The sequence below is a fragment of the Schistocerca piceifrons genome, chromosome 9 (assembly GCF_021461385.2).
Source record: "Schistocerca piceifrons isolate TAMUIC-IGC-003096 chromosome 9, iqSchPice1.1, whole genome shotgun sequence".
In the NCBI taxonomy this organism is placed as follows: Eukaryota; Metazoa; Arthropoda; class Insecta; order Orthoptera; family Acrididae; genus Schistocerca; species Schistocerca piceifrons.
This window is the reverse complement of record NC_060146.1, coordinates 18,303,403-18,316,535: the sequence shown is the minus strand read 5'-3', so window position 1 is coordinate 18,316,535 and position 13,133 is coordinate 18,303,403. Positions and strand designations below refer to the sequence as shown.

Below are 13,133 nucleotides of genomic sequence, written 5' to 3'. Positions count from 1 at the left end.
TTAGGAGCTAGAATCAGCCCCGGAGTTCAGTTCACTCCGGACGCCGACCTCGTGGACTTCGACCGCTGAAAATTACGTCTTCGTCTCTGAACAGGGCTTTTACTGTGTGTTTGTGTGTGTGTGTGTGTGTGTGTGTGTGTGTGTGTGTGTGTGTTACCACGAAACTTTGTGGAAAATTAGAAGTTAACTTTTCTTTGTCTCAAATTGGAGACTTTTACTGTCATCGTTATTGTTACTTTTCTTTTGTTGTTCAGTCATCAACCTTTTAAACTTACATAAATAAAAGTTGTGTTTGTGAAAAATTGCGAATTGCCAGTGACAACAGTTTGTAACTGACTAATGCGATAGAGACATTGTCTACCTCGCTCCGTGAGTGAGCACTTCTTTGACTCGCTTGTTTACGGTATCTGTCTAATTGTAGCATTCCGCCTTGCCGTCCATCGTAGTTTTGCACAATGTGGAAACTTGAGACTGCTGTTGAGACCGGAAGACCTGGTGTAAGTCTAACGCTGAAAATTGGTGTGGCTGTGTGTTTTATGACAGGGACGGGTGTATTGTACTTTTCTAATTGGGGAAATGATTGGAGAAAGGGAAATTCCAAGGAACAAACATAAGTTCAGTAGTTTCGTAATTTTTCTTTCTTTGCTACAATATAAACAGTGCATATGTGGTGTAGAGGGACTACACAAATAAAATATCAAGTCCTGCGAGAGATACAGTACTGTCAGTGTTTACTGCGGAGAGGCGAGACGTGAAAATGCAGCGTTCTCCATCACTGGTCGGATATCGAACATTTTGCCAAGAGGACTGTGTTCGAGAAAACGGGCTAGGACAGCGAGCGTCGTACTTTTTTGCTCAAAACCGAAATCTGACATAGTGGGGTGGCACCTCTGGCTGCATACTTACCGATCTTATTATTGATTGGTGATCTACATGAATTATTATGAGCTCCCGATAGAGTAGCTACAGCAAGGGCGCGATAAGTTGTAGGCATGGGAATAACCGATACCGGCATTTTACTTGTGAATAACCGGTACTTTTCGGTATTTGTTTGTCTCGGTTATAACAGATTTTTTTGTGCTAATAACCGGGTAAAAAGCCAAAAGATCTGTTAGACCGGTATCACACTATCATATTTCTTTGTCAAAGCTGATATGGCAAATATTTATGTCAAAGAAATATGACAGTGTGATAGGGAACTTTGTCAAATCTCGCCTGTCGTCAAATAAATATGATCAAATCTAGGTCCTCGCCGTAGATTTGATCATAAAAGTCGTTCGTCTTCTGTTCACTGCAATGTGAAATGTAGCCGCTTGGAGCGCTGGCGTCGCTACAGCTGTTTGATCTCTCTGTAGTGTGTTTGTAAACATGGCTACAAAGTTGGTGTGTTCCTTCGATTTTTTTTTTTTTTTTTTTTTTTTTTTTAATAAACTTGCTTCGACTAGGGTGTGGGGTGAGCAAGAGGCACAGTGCATGCTATTAATTATTTGTTGATGGGCAAGTGGAATATGTTGCAACCGACTTCATGTGCAGAATCACAGCAACAGCCATCCACCTTGCTTTTCAGCAATCCGGAATAGAGAATGTGGTCACACTATAAACTAAAAAAATTCTTTCTTAGCTTTGCATTCTACTTTGTTTATTTTTTAACTCTGTGTATCACAAGTTAAAAAGCGCTTCATCTGTTTTGTACCTTTTTTTTAAAATTTCACAGTTGTTGGAACACTAATTCCATTAATTAAATTATTCAAAAATAAAAATAGTTTTTGTTGCCCATATAGTGTACTAAACATGTATTTACCTTCCCATATTCCCCCTTCAGTGCTTTATAAATCGCTTCACACGTTTCTGGAGTAATTTTGGTTAGTGTGTTATTCCAGTGCTGTGTTGTAAACTAGAGTAGCTCTGTCCTGTATCAAGAAATCCCGGTTCACAGTTTGTCTGGCTTCTGCACATATAGTATTTCTCAAGAGAGTATTCTGTTTTGTAATATGAGAAGCCACTTTACTGAGCAAATACTGAAATACACCTTCATCTATTCGTAATTAATTTATGTACAAGACTTGATGTCATCCACTAGCAGCTCTCGTAACAAATTTTGCTGAATGCTTTTACTATCTCGATGTAATTCCTATGACTTCATCCGCCGCTTTTCTTCCAAGTACGCACACAGTGCAATTGTGGTACTAGCAAATGCAGCGCATAACGAGTTGCTGTCCGCCATCCTGAAATTTGATGAAAAACATGACGACAGTGTAATAGCCCTTTTTAGCGCCACGTCAGAGATCTTTGTCGAAGAAATACGACGAATATCTGATCATATTTCTTTGTGTAAGAAATACGATAGTGTAATACCGGCCTTAGCCATAGTAGTAGTGCTAAAGTTTTTCGTTTTTTTTAATAAACGTAATTTAAAGAACGAGTAATTTTTAATCGTAAAATTTGTATTGCTTTGGAATATGGTGTTATTATAGAAAATGGAAAAAGCGATCAATGCTATTTTAATAACAATGCGGACATATTATGAAATACGGGTGATCACTGCGTGGCGCATACAGCTCACGGACCGCAGTTTAATGAGCACTGGACCAGGGAGGGTCTGTGTTCTGCAGCTTCTCCAGGGTTGGTGCCAAGCGGCCAGTACTGAATCACGGAGTTCCGTAATCATCACGAAACTGCCGGAAGTGTGTCACTGCAAGGGAACGTCCTTTAACTTTTTTGGTATAAATATTGTTAACAGTCGTCGTCGTACGGCATTTGGTGGGCGCAGGGCTACTGTTGTTACTTCTCTGTTGCTGGAGTGAGGACCTCCTGCTCAGCATTCTAAGGCAAAGAAAACTGCAGAGTTCGCGCGAGTGGGAGCCAGTAACCTCCACCTGGTACAAGTGTGTCACTGGAACCATCGGACCAGCAGAGGTGCCTTGTTTAAGTTAACACCTGTCTTCAGCGTCTCCGACGGAAACTGTATGTGGTGGGACCCACAAAAAGAACGTTTCGTTTTTCATTGTGCACTTCTTCGTGGCTAAAGAATGTCTTGGAACAGTAGTGTGTAAAGGGAGGATGAAGCAAACAGCTTGGTGGAATGACACAGTCAAGGCAGCCTGTAAAAAGAAAAAGAAGGCGTATCAAAAATGGCTACATACTAGAACTCAGGTAGACAGAAAAAGTTATGTTGAAGAAACAAAGAAAGCCAAACAGATAATTGCAGCATCCAAGAAGAAATCTTGGGAAGACTTTGGAAACAGGTTGGAGACTCTGACTCAAGCTGCTGGAAAACCATTCTGGATTGTAATTAGCAGTCTTCGAAAGGGAGGTAAGAAGGAAATGACAAGTATTTTGGATAGGTCAGGAAAACTGCCGGTGAATCCTGTTGATGCCTTGGGCAGATGGAGGGAATACTTTGAAGAGTTGCTCAATGTAGGTGAAAATACGATCAGTAATGTTTCAGAATTCGATGTACAATGGCATAGGAATGGTGATGGAAATAGGATCACATTTGAGGAAGTGGAGAAAATGGTCAATAGATTGCAGTGCAATAAAGCGGCTAGGGTGGATGAAATTAAGTTGGAACTCATCAAATACAGTGGAATGTCAGGTCGTAAATAGCTACACAGGATAATTGAAATGGCCTGGGAGTCGGGACAGGTTCCATCAGACTGGACAAAAGCAGTAATCACACCAATCTTTAACCATGGAAACAGAAAAGATTGTAACAACTACAGAGGTATCTCTTTAATCAGCGTTGTGGGTAAAATCTTCTCCGGTATTGTTGAAAGGAAAGTGCGAGTATTAGTTGAGGCCAGATGTGGGTTTAGGCTTCTTAGAGGTTGTCAGGACCAGATCTTTAGCTTACGGCAAATAATGAAGAAGTGTTACGAGTGGACCAGGGAATTGTATCTATGCTTTATAAATCTAGAAAAGGCATATGACCGGGTTCCTAGGAGGAAGTTATTGTTGGTTGTACGAGATTATGGAATAAGAGGCAAACTTTTGGAAGCAATTAATGGTCTTTACATAGATAGTCAGGCAGCAGTTAGAGTTGACGGTAAATTGAGTTCATAGTTCGGAGTAGTTTCGGGGGTAAGACAAGGCTGCAACCTGTCTCCACAGTTGTTCATATTATTTATGGCTCATATGTTGAAAACAATAGACTGGCTGGGTGAGATTAAGATATGTGAACACAAAATAAGCAGTCTCGCATATGCGGATGACTTAGTTGTGATGGCAGATTCGATTAAAAGTTTGCAAAGTAATATTTCAGAGCTAGATCAGAAATGTAAGGACTATGGTATGAAGATTAGCATCTCCAAAACGAAAGTAATGTCAGTGGGAAAGCAATATATAGACGGATTGAGTGCCAAATAGGAGGAACAAAGTTAGAACAGGTGGACGGTTTCAAGTACTTAGGATGCATATTCTCACAGGATCGCAACATAGTGAAAGAACTGGAAGAGAGGTGTAGCAAAGCCAATGCAGTGAGCGCTCAGCTACGATCTACTCTCTTCTCCAAGAAGGAAGTCAGTACCGAGACTAAGTTATGTGTGCACCGTTCAATCTTTCGACCAATTTTGTTGTATGGGAGCGAAAGCTGGGTGGATTCAGGTTACCTTATTAGTAAGGTTGAGGTTACGGATATGAAAGTAGCTAGGATGATTGCAGGTACTAGTAGATGGGAACAATGGCAGGAGGGTGTCCACAATGAGGAATTCAAAGAAAAACTGGGAATGAACTCTATAGATGTAGCAGTCAGGGCTAACAGGCTTATATGGTGGGGTCATGTTACACGCATGGGGGAAGCAAGGTTACCCAAGAGACTCATGGGTTCAGCAGTAGAGGGTAGGAGGAGTCGGGGTAGACCAGGGAGAAGGTACCTGAATTCGGTTAAGAATGATTTTGAAGTAATAGGCTTAATATCAGAAGAGGCACCAATGTTAGCACTGAATAGGGGATCATGGAGGAATTTGATAAGGGGGACTGTGCTCCAGACTGAACGCTGAAGGGCATAATCAGCCTTAAATGATGATGATGATGATGATGATGATGATGACTTCTTCGTTAAGTGTAGCAAATAACCGAGTCCCTAGTCAGGCAATCAGCAAAACTCTAAATCCTTTAAGATCTGTCAGTCACGGTATAATTCAAAATGACTTTAAAAACCCTCGAGAACAACTACTTACAGTGATTGTCAAGGGCATCTAGTCTTATAAGAAGACATACAACTTCCTGCGATGACAAAGACAAATATTTCGGAAGATCAGCATCAATACCGAAAAAGTGGGGAAATAATGTAGTAGAAAAGAGAACGTTTCAGAGTAACATTTGCAACCTTGAAATAACACGAACAGTGGAACCTCTAATAGGCCCTCCTATCTACAGTCAATTATGTAACTGTAACAGTGCAGGCGATTTAAATTAATCATATATGCTCATTACGTTGGGACAGGATCATTATATTGAATCACTTTAAAAAAATAAACTTGGTAATCCATCATGAATTCCAGACATAACGGAGCTCTGTCTGTGCATACTCCAATGCACTTATTCCATAATGTACCGTTTATGAATTAAAAAAGTATTGAGCATGTCAAAATGGCTTTCAGCTGTAGCTGTTTTCTGTATCGGCTCACAGAAAACAAGTTCCTCTCGAATGTTAAATTCATCAACGAAACTAACATAAGCAATCAAATGAGCATCTTTATGAATGTCAGTTGCTTCGTCCTCTTAAAGTGGAAAATATTTGTTGCGCAATTTATTGATTAACTGTTCGAGTAAATCGTTAGAAATGTCTAAAATTCTTCTACGCACTGTGTCATTAGAGACAGGAATACTTTTCAGCTGTTGAGCAAATAATTCCCCAAACATTGTTGATACTATATCAATCGCTGGTGGTAAAACTTGAGTTTTTGTAACCGTGTGTGGTTTCTTGCATTTAGCAATTCTATGAGAAATCTGGTAAGAGGCTAAAAGGGCCTTAGACGTCACATTCGTCGTTCTAGCTAAGTTCTTCGGGGTACATAGTAAAATAGTTTTCTGACAAAAAAAATCTTTTGGTTTTCCCGTTAATTTAGGATGTTTGGTCTCAAGATGCCTCTTTAACTTGTTAGGTTTCATGGCATCAACAGCTAAAATCGTTAAACAAATTACATACTGCGCACGTCCTTCACCATAGATCCTAGTTTTTGTGAAGCCTAGCAATAAACAGTTCTCATCATACCTCGTTTTCGCCTTTGGACTATCTCCCTCCCCAACGCCGGTTGATGGACCGATGCTATCTTGATGTTTGTCACTAATCAGGAAGTGCTTCATACTGCAGACAAGTCTTCCTCGCAAAGTCTATAATTATAGTCGTCACTATAAGGATGTCCGCTGCTCGTGGTCTCGCGGTAACGTTCTCGCTTCCCGAGCCCGGGGTCCCGGGTTCGATTCCCGGCGGGGTCAGGGATTTTTCCTGCCTCGAGATGACTGGGTGTTGTTGTGTCTCCATCATCATCACTCATCGCCATTACGGTCGGAGGAAGGCAACGGCAAACCACCTCCACTAGGACCTTGCCTAGTACGGCGGTGCCGGTCTCCCGCATCGTTCCCCTACGCTCCGTCACGGAGTATGGGACATCATCATCATCATCACCATCACTATAAGGATGCGTTGAGATCCGCGAGCTAAACTTTGCACTGCGCGGGGTAGTTACGGAAACAGTAATGGCGCAGGCGGCAAAGGGTATTCCGCCGACTAAGGACGCAACGCCACCTAGGAACAAATCGTACTCAGCTCTCGCCCGTAGTAGGTTCAAATGGCTCTGAGCACTATGGGACTTGACTTCTGAGGTCATCAGTCCCCTAGAACTCAGAACTACTTCAACCTAATAACCTAAGGACATCACACACATCCATGCCCGAGGTAGGATCCTAACCTGCGACCGTAGCGGTCTCGCGGTTCCAGACTGTAGCGCCTAGAACCGCTCGGCGACAATGACCGGCTCGCGTGTAGGCTTTGTTCCTAGGTGGCGTTGAAGGAAGCCGCGCAGTTCGAGCGATCATTTCAAACAATGCTGAAAATGTGAGAGCAGCTTCATCGATGTCGACCGCGTCTGACGTTAACACCGACGTCGGGCGAAATTCAAACCATATCAGCTGCATGCCGTTTGTTCGGCGAAAGTTAAACCTAAGGGCGGGCGCAGACGGGAGACTGTGTGTCTTTTCCACAGAGGCTAAGCACAATCTGAGGCTAGGCACAAACTGAGACGCGTGTGGCGCGACGCAACGCAGCGCGCGTTTTTGTAACATGACAGCTTCAAATGGGACCGCGCAAATTGCGACGCGACGGGACACGCGCGGCGTTGTGGTTGAGGCACAGTTTCTCGCGTAGCGCGTGCCTCTCTAGCACCGTGGGAAATTTGAGGCGGGGAGTCGAAAAGTAGCCCGGCCATACGTTCACATCGGAACGGCGCATATCAGCAGTGGTAGTATTGCCAATACGATAAATTTTGCCTTACTGTGTACTGAATTTTGTCGCCTTTGGGTAGTGTTTCGTTTTTCGCCATTTAAACGCTCCAGCTTTCTTCGTTAGCACGTTATACTTTTCTGTTATTTATATCTGCATAGTTTTGTTTTGGTTTTCTTCTGTTAAGAAAAATGTATACTTCAGTATCTGATGAGCCATTGGCCGCTGGAATTGCACCATATGCCTCCGCGATGTTTTCAGATCGCAAGAAGGGACAGAGGGTAGTGAATAAGGAAGCAAGGAATATTATAAAATCATGTGATTGAGCATCAAGGCAGGAAAGTAAAGCAAGATTATATTCTCGCTGCCTAGTAAGCTAGCGTATCTGTACGATCTGTTACAAAAATTCGGAAATGAATAATCTCCCAGGTGTGACCCCTTTGTGCTTCTGGTAAAAAAGCGTCCAAGACATGAAGTATAGAAGTCTCACTGTCATTACTTGGATGTAGATGTAAAATGTAATAACGACACACTGTACTACATCCATGTGAAAATCACATTTCCACTGCAAGCTAGAAACAGTCGAGAAACCTTCACGAATGACAATGTTTTATTTGGCTCGTCATGACGAGAAAAACATCTAAATGGTAGCATACACAGTATCAGCATTAATAAGCTAATTGTGTAACAGGATACACAAATGGATATGTGGTCGGTATTATTCCGAAAGTATGAGTATCTTTGAAAAAATGTGGCGATTTGATATATTTAATTTATTGAAAAGTATTGCAGACAACGACAGACAACATTTATGACAGTGTGTTTCGAACGACGTGAACTCTTCCATAAGGCATCACCTAGCTAGATTCTGCATTCCTGTCGCGTGCATTATTCACAGCTACTGACAGTACACAGGCTATTCTGCTGTACAGTGGGCGTTGTGCAGTGGATGAATAGTTTACTTCTCACAATGGCAGAAGAAAAATTAATAGAGGCAGTGAGGGAACACACGAAACACGCAGACTACATGAAGGTCAAACTCAAGAACCGGTTTTGGAGTGATATAGCAAAGGATTTGAGTTCGAAAGACGGTAAGTACTGCAATATTTATTTCACTGTTTTTTAGTTAATACATATCACTAACGTGTATTTTGCTTGAGCACATAACCTGTGGAGCACAATAATGGTACAATAATTGGAAGTTGTTATATTGTCAATAATTACCACTGACTTATGTGCTGCTGTGCAAGTGTTGAAATATTCAGTGAAATTTTTCCTCGCCTTGAAGGCAGCTGATGAAGTCCTCCGCCTGTTCCCTTGCTCACGAAGTGACTAAGTTGATGGTAACCGTTCGATGTCGTTTAAATCATGTGCGGCTAGTACTGAAGATCGTCAATAGTTGTGCAGAGCGCAGGCTGCTTTCACAACATCTTTCACTGTGCCGACTGTGGTTTCAAATGGTTTCCTGAACACACGGAAACGTGAAGAGAGTATACCGAAAGCACATTCGACAGCTTGCCTTGCTCGAGAAAGTCTGGCATTGAAGACCTGATATTCGTAATTGTCGGTAACCTGTCTCCTTGGATATTGTCTAATAATATTTTCCGATGATGGGAAAGGTTCATCTAACACAAACACATACGGCATTGAACTAGCAATTGTAGGTATTAGTTCAGGAGTGGGAAGTAATGTTTTTTCCTCATTTTCTTGGCCAACACTCTGCTAGCAAATACATGTCCATCGCTGAATCGTCCCATTGCGCCAACAACGACGGTGATAAATTTGTAATCTGCGTCAACTGATCGAAACAATGGAGCTTGTATGTTTATAATTAAAGTACAATGATCCGTTTTTGCGAGGTTTTTTTAATAAGAACATGTTTTCCGTCGACTGCACCAACGCAGTGTGGCGGGAATTGCCATCTGTGTTCAAACCGTGAAGCGACTGATTTCCATGTCTGTGTTGTAGGTTGCATTTCTTTCCATACAGCGATATCTACTTCTTTTACAATATTAGATACAGTTCGATCTCCCAAGAGATAGTTATACGCAATACTTTTGTAGCTGTCACCGGAGGCTAAATATCTGAAACAAAACGAAATTATATTGTTAATTTGGAACGATAAAAGTACATTGCAAATATGTCTTTATCCATACACTCTAAGTTAATATTGCTTATTTTTAGTTTGTCTGTCTATATGGAACAACATTAATTCCTGATGAGTTATACGTTGTTAATTATTTCAGGGGAAGAGACGGAAACTTTGTGGCTTAAGCTGAGAGGCTGCGACGACCGCTGAAATATATGAAAAGCGGAGCTGCTGCTGAGAACATCAAGCCACGGAGATATCAAAACCAGGTGCCATTTCTTGAACCTTTTGTGTCAGGTGGTCCACGTGGTAATAATATAAGTGATGACAGCGATCACAGCTCACAAGTTATAACTAAAACATCAGCGAGAAAGGAATTAGAGGATAACAACCCACTCGACAATGAGGGGAACGAGCAAAGTCAAGATAATAATGACGACAGCAATGAAGGATCTAGTAGGAGCTTAGGAACAGAGTGCATAACACATCACACCGCTACTTCAACGCCAGTTATTCAAAGAAATCAATCAAGAAAAAGAAAACAGGAAGACGTTGTAATTCTGCTAAAACAATCTATGCAACAGCGTGAGGACAGAGCACGACAAAGAGCAGAAGGAAGAGCATTGGAGTCAAACTATATCAAAGATGACCCTCTTCACAGTTTTTTCGTATCTGTGTATCTGACAAAAAACATGCCTCAAAGTTACGAGCACAGAATCAGAGGTCAACTTTTCCAGGCTGTGTCACTTGTGGAAGAAGAAACAATGAAGTAAGGAGCCATACACCTTCGATGTCATCTTCTTAAAATAATTCAGCGTCAAACAATACAGAATCTTTTTCTCATCCTTCATCGCCATATATATATCGACAGACTCTGACCAGCGTCTCACTATCCAGAACAGCAACAGATGGTAGATTTGAAAGTCGACACAACTGAATCCGGTTTGTCTCATCTCACTGACTTTGTTCACCGTTTTCAAGAAATCTGAAGGGGCCATCATAATTATATTCGCTGAAGATTTTAATTCTTTTTTTATATCAGCATTTTGTGTATTGTTCGTTTTCTTTTCTGAGTAGTTTTCGTTAAACCGATCCAGATTTTCATTAATTGTAAATTAACATTCTTTGTTTGTGAACATGTATTATTGCAATAAAACACTAACAAAAGAAATTTGGTCAAAAATTTTAAAAAACCCACTCCAGCTAGCAGAATCTTTTTTTTTTTTTTTTTTGTCAAGATGAGGTTCGTTTAAGACCTAGCGTCTATTGCATTAAGTTGCGTGAAAACTGTACAGGGTGTTGCAATTCATTGACGAAATAGTTGTTTCCTGGTGCCCACGACGAATCGGCTTTGGTAGAATTGCAAAGAAAAACAAAAGGATTTTTAATACTTCAATATTTGAGAACCACTGATTAGGTTTACATTTCTCTTTTTCTGATTCGTAGGTGTATTCTGTAGGTCAAAAAGAGCTACTAAATATTGCATTTCAACCATGAAAGATAAACGTATGCTTTCGACGACTTTTAATTAGACTGTTTGAGTTCTACAATCTGGTACTATGTACCTTGATGTAGATCATATGGTTTGGCAACGTATAGCTAGAGAGCCTACTGATGCCAAACATTTTTAGTTTATGTGGCTGGTTAGAAAACGGCAGAGCGTATTTTCATTAAGTACAGCTAAGAACACTCCCCATTAAACCAACTTTCAAACAAAACAACTCCATTAAAATCAATCCATTAGTTTCGGCGCTACGATGCCCTGCCTCCTCCCCGCTCACACACACACACACGCGCGCATAGGTGTCAAACTTATATAACACCCATCGATTCTGTGTCGGGGGGCTGAAAATAAAGTGCCTAGACACAAGGGTGCAAAATTTTATAATTCTGTACATAAAAAAATTAATGTGAGCGTTCATCACTTACCTCAAAAATACTGCCAGTTTTTGTTCAGCAGCAATCGGCTCCTGTGCATTACATCCATTTGAGTCAATGGCGTGCTTTACTATTCCATGTACTTCATAAAACTGCTTTCTGGTCATTCTGAAGTAATTCGTGAAATCAGTGTCTCACATCATGGTCGTAGTTTGAAATTGTCCACACGCTTTCCTTTCATACAAAATATACTTATTTATGGATTTGAATTTTGTATTTATTAATGAATAAAGCAATACTTCCTCTTCAGCGTTAGTATCCGAATCTGATTCGGAACTCAAGTCTAACAGTAACATCCCTCTTGCTCGCGGATAATACATCGTCAGTTTGGCAAGCAGTAGGCCAGTATCCGGCGTCTGGCATGCGCGCACACGGGCGACAATGTAGCTGCCGCCTCAGTTGTTTGCAGTTGGAAACTCTGAAGTTCGTAAAATGGCTGTTGTGAGGGGTGAAGGCATCGATAGTGAATTGCTCAAAAATGAAGTAGAAAAGGGCCTGCATTGTTCAATAAAACTTTAAAAGATTATTCTCACACTACTTTGAAAAGAAAACTATGGGAAAGAAGTGAGTGTAAACGTGTGGAGTACAATCTGGCAACAACTATCTACAGATTTTTTTTTTTTTTAAGAACAAGCAGGTAAGTTTTTATTTTACAAAATTGCTTTTATTGACATATTTTCAACATCGTTATTATATTACACTTCTTAATAATGTTTTGTGGACAGAATAAGTACGTTTTTCAGTGTTGTTGAGTCGTAGTGAAATCAGAGTCCATCGTACTGCCACGGAACAGATCCTCCAGGGAACGTAAAATAGGTTGCAAAATATACTACTGGCCAGTAAAATTGCTACACCAAGAAGAAATGCAGATGATAAACGGGTATCCATTGGACAAATATACCATACTAGAACTGGTAGGTAGGTGGTTAGTGTTTAACGTCCCGTCGACAACGAGGTCATTAGAGACGGAGCCCAAGCTCGGGTTAGGGAATGATTGGGAAGGAAATCGGCCGTGCCCTTTCAAAGGAACCATCCCGGCATTTGCCTGAAACGATTTAGGGAAATCACGGAAAACCTAAATCAGGATGGCCGGAGACGGGATTGAACCGTCGTCCTCACGAATGCGCCATACTAGAACTGACATGTGATTACATTTGCACGCAATTTGGGTGCATAGATCCTGGAAAATCAGTACCCAGAACAACCACCTCTGTCCGTAATAATGGTCTTGATACGCCTGGGCATTGATTTAAACAGAGCTTGGATGACGTGTACAGGTACAGTTGCCCATGCAGCTTCAACACGATACCACAGTTCATCATGAGTAGTGACGGGTGTATTGTGACAAGCCAGTTGCTCGGCCACCACTGACCAGGCGTTTTTAATTGATGAGAGATCTGGAGAATGTGCTGGCCAGGTCAGCAGTCGAACATTTTCTGTATCCAGAAAGGCCCGTACGGGACCTCCAGCATGCGGTCGTGCATTATCCTGCTGAAATGTAGGGTTTCGCAGGGATCGAATGAAAGGTAGAGCCACGGGTCGTAACACATCTGAAATGAAACGTCCAGTGTTCAAAGTGCCGTCAATGCGAACAAGAGGTGACCGAGACGTGTAACCAATGACACCCCATACCATCACGCCGGATGATATGCCAGTATGGCGATG

General features: G+C 41.5%; 1 protein-coding gene across 5 annotated transcripts in view; it reads left to right on the top strand.

Annotated features, from left to right (window-relative positions):
- The window catches only part of LOC124717226 (zinc finger protein 271-like), a 131,172-nt gene that overhangs the window by 80,112 nt on the left and 37,927 nt on the right, over positions 1-13,133 (top strand). Inside the window, exon 6 of one of the 5 annotated variants that reach the window (XM_047244022.1) lies at positions 9,688-10,621. The exons of the other annotated variants lie outside the window; for them this stretch is intronic. Coding sequence (XP_047099978.1) covers positions 9,688-9,715 — 28 coding nt within the window. The 3' untranslated portion in view covers positions 9,716-10,621. Of the gene's footprint in view, positions 1-9,687; positions 10,622-13,133 lie in introns of those variants that run through there. 5 annotated transcript variants of the gene reach the window in all.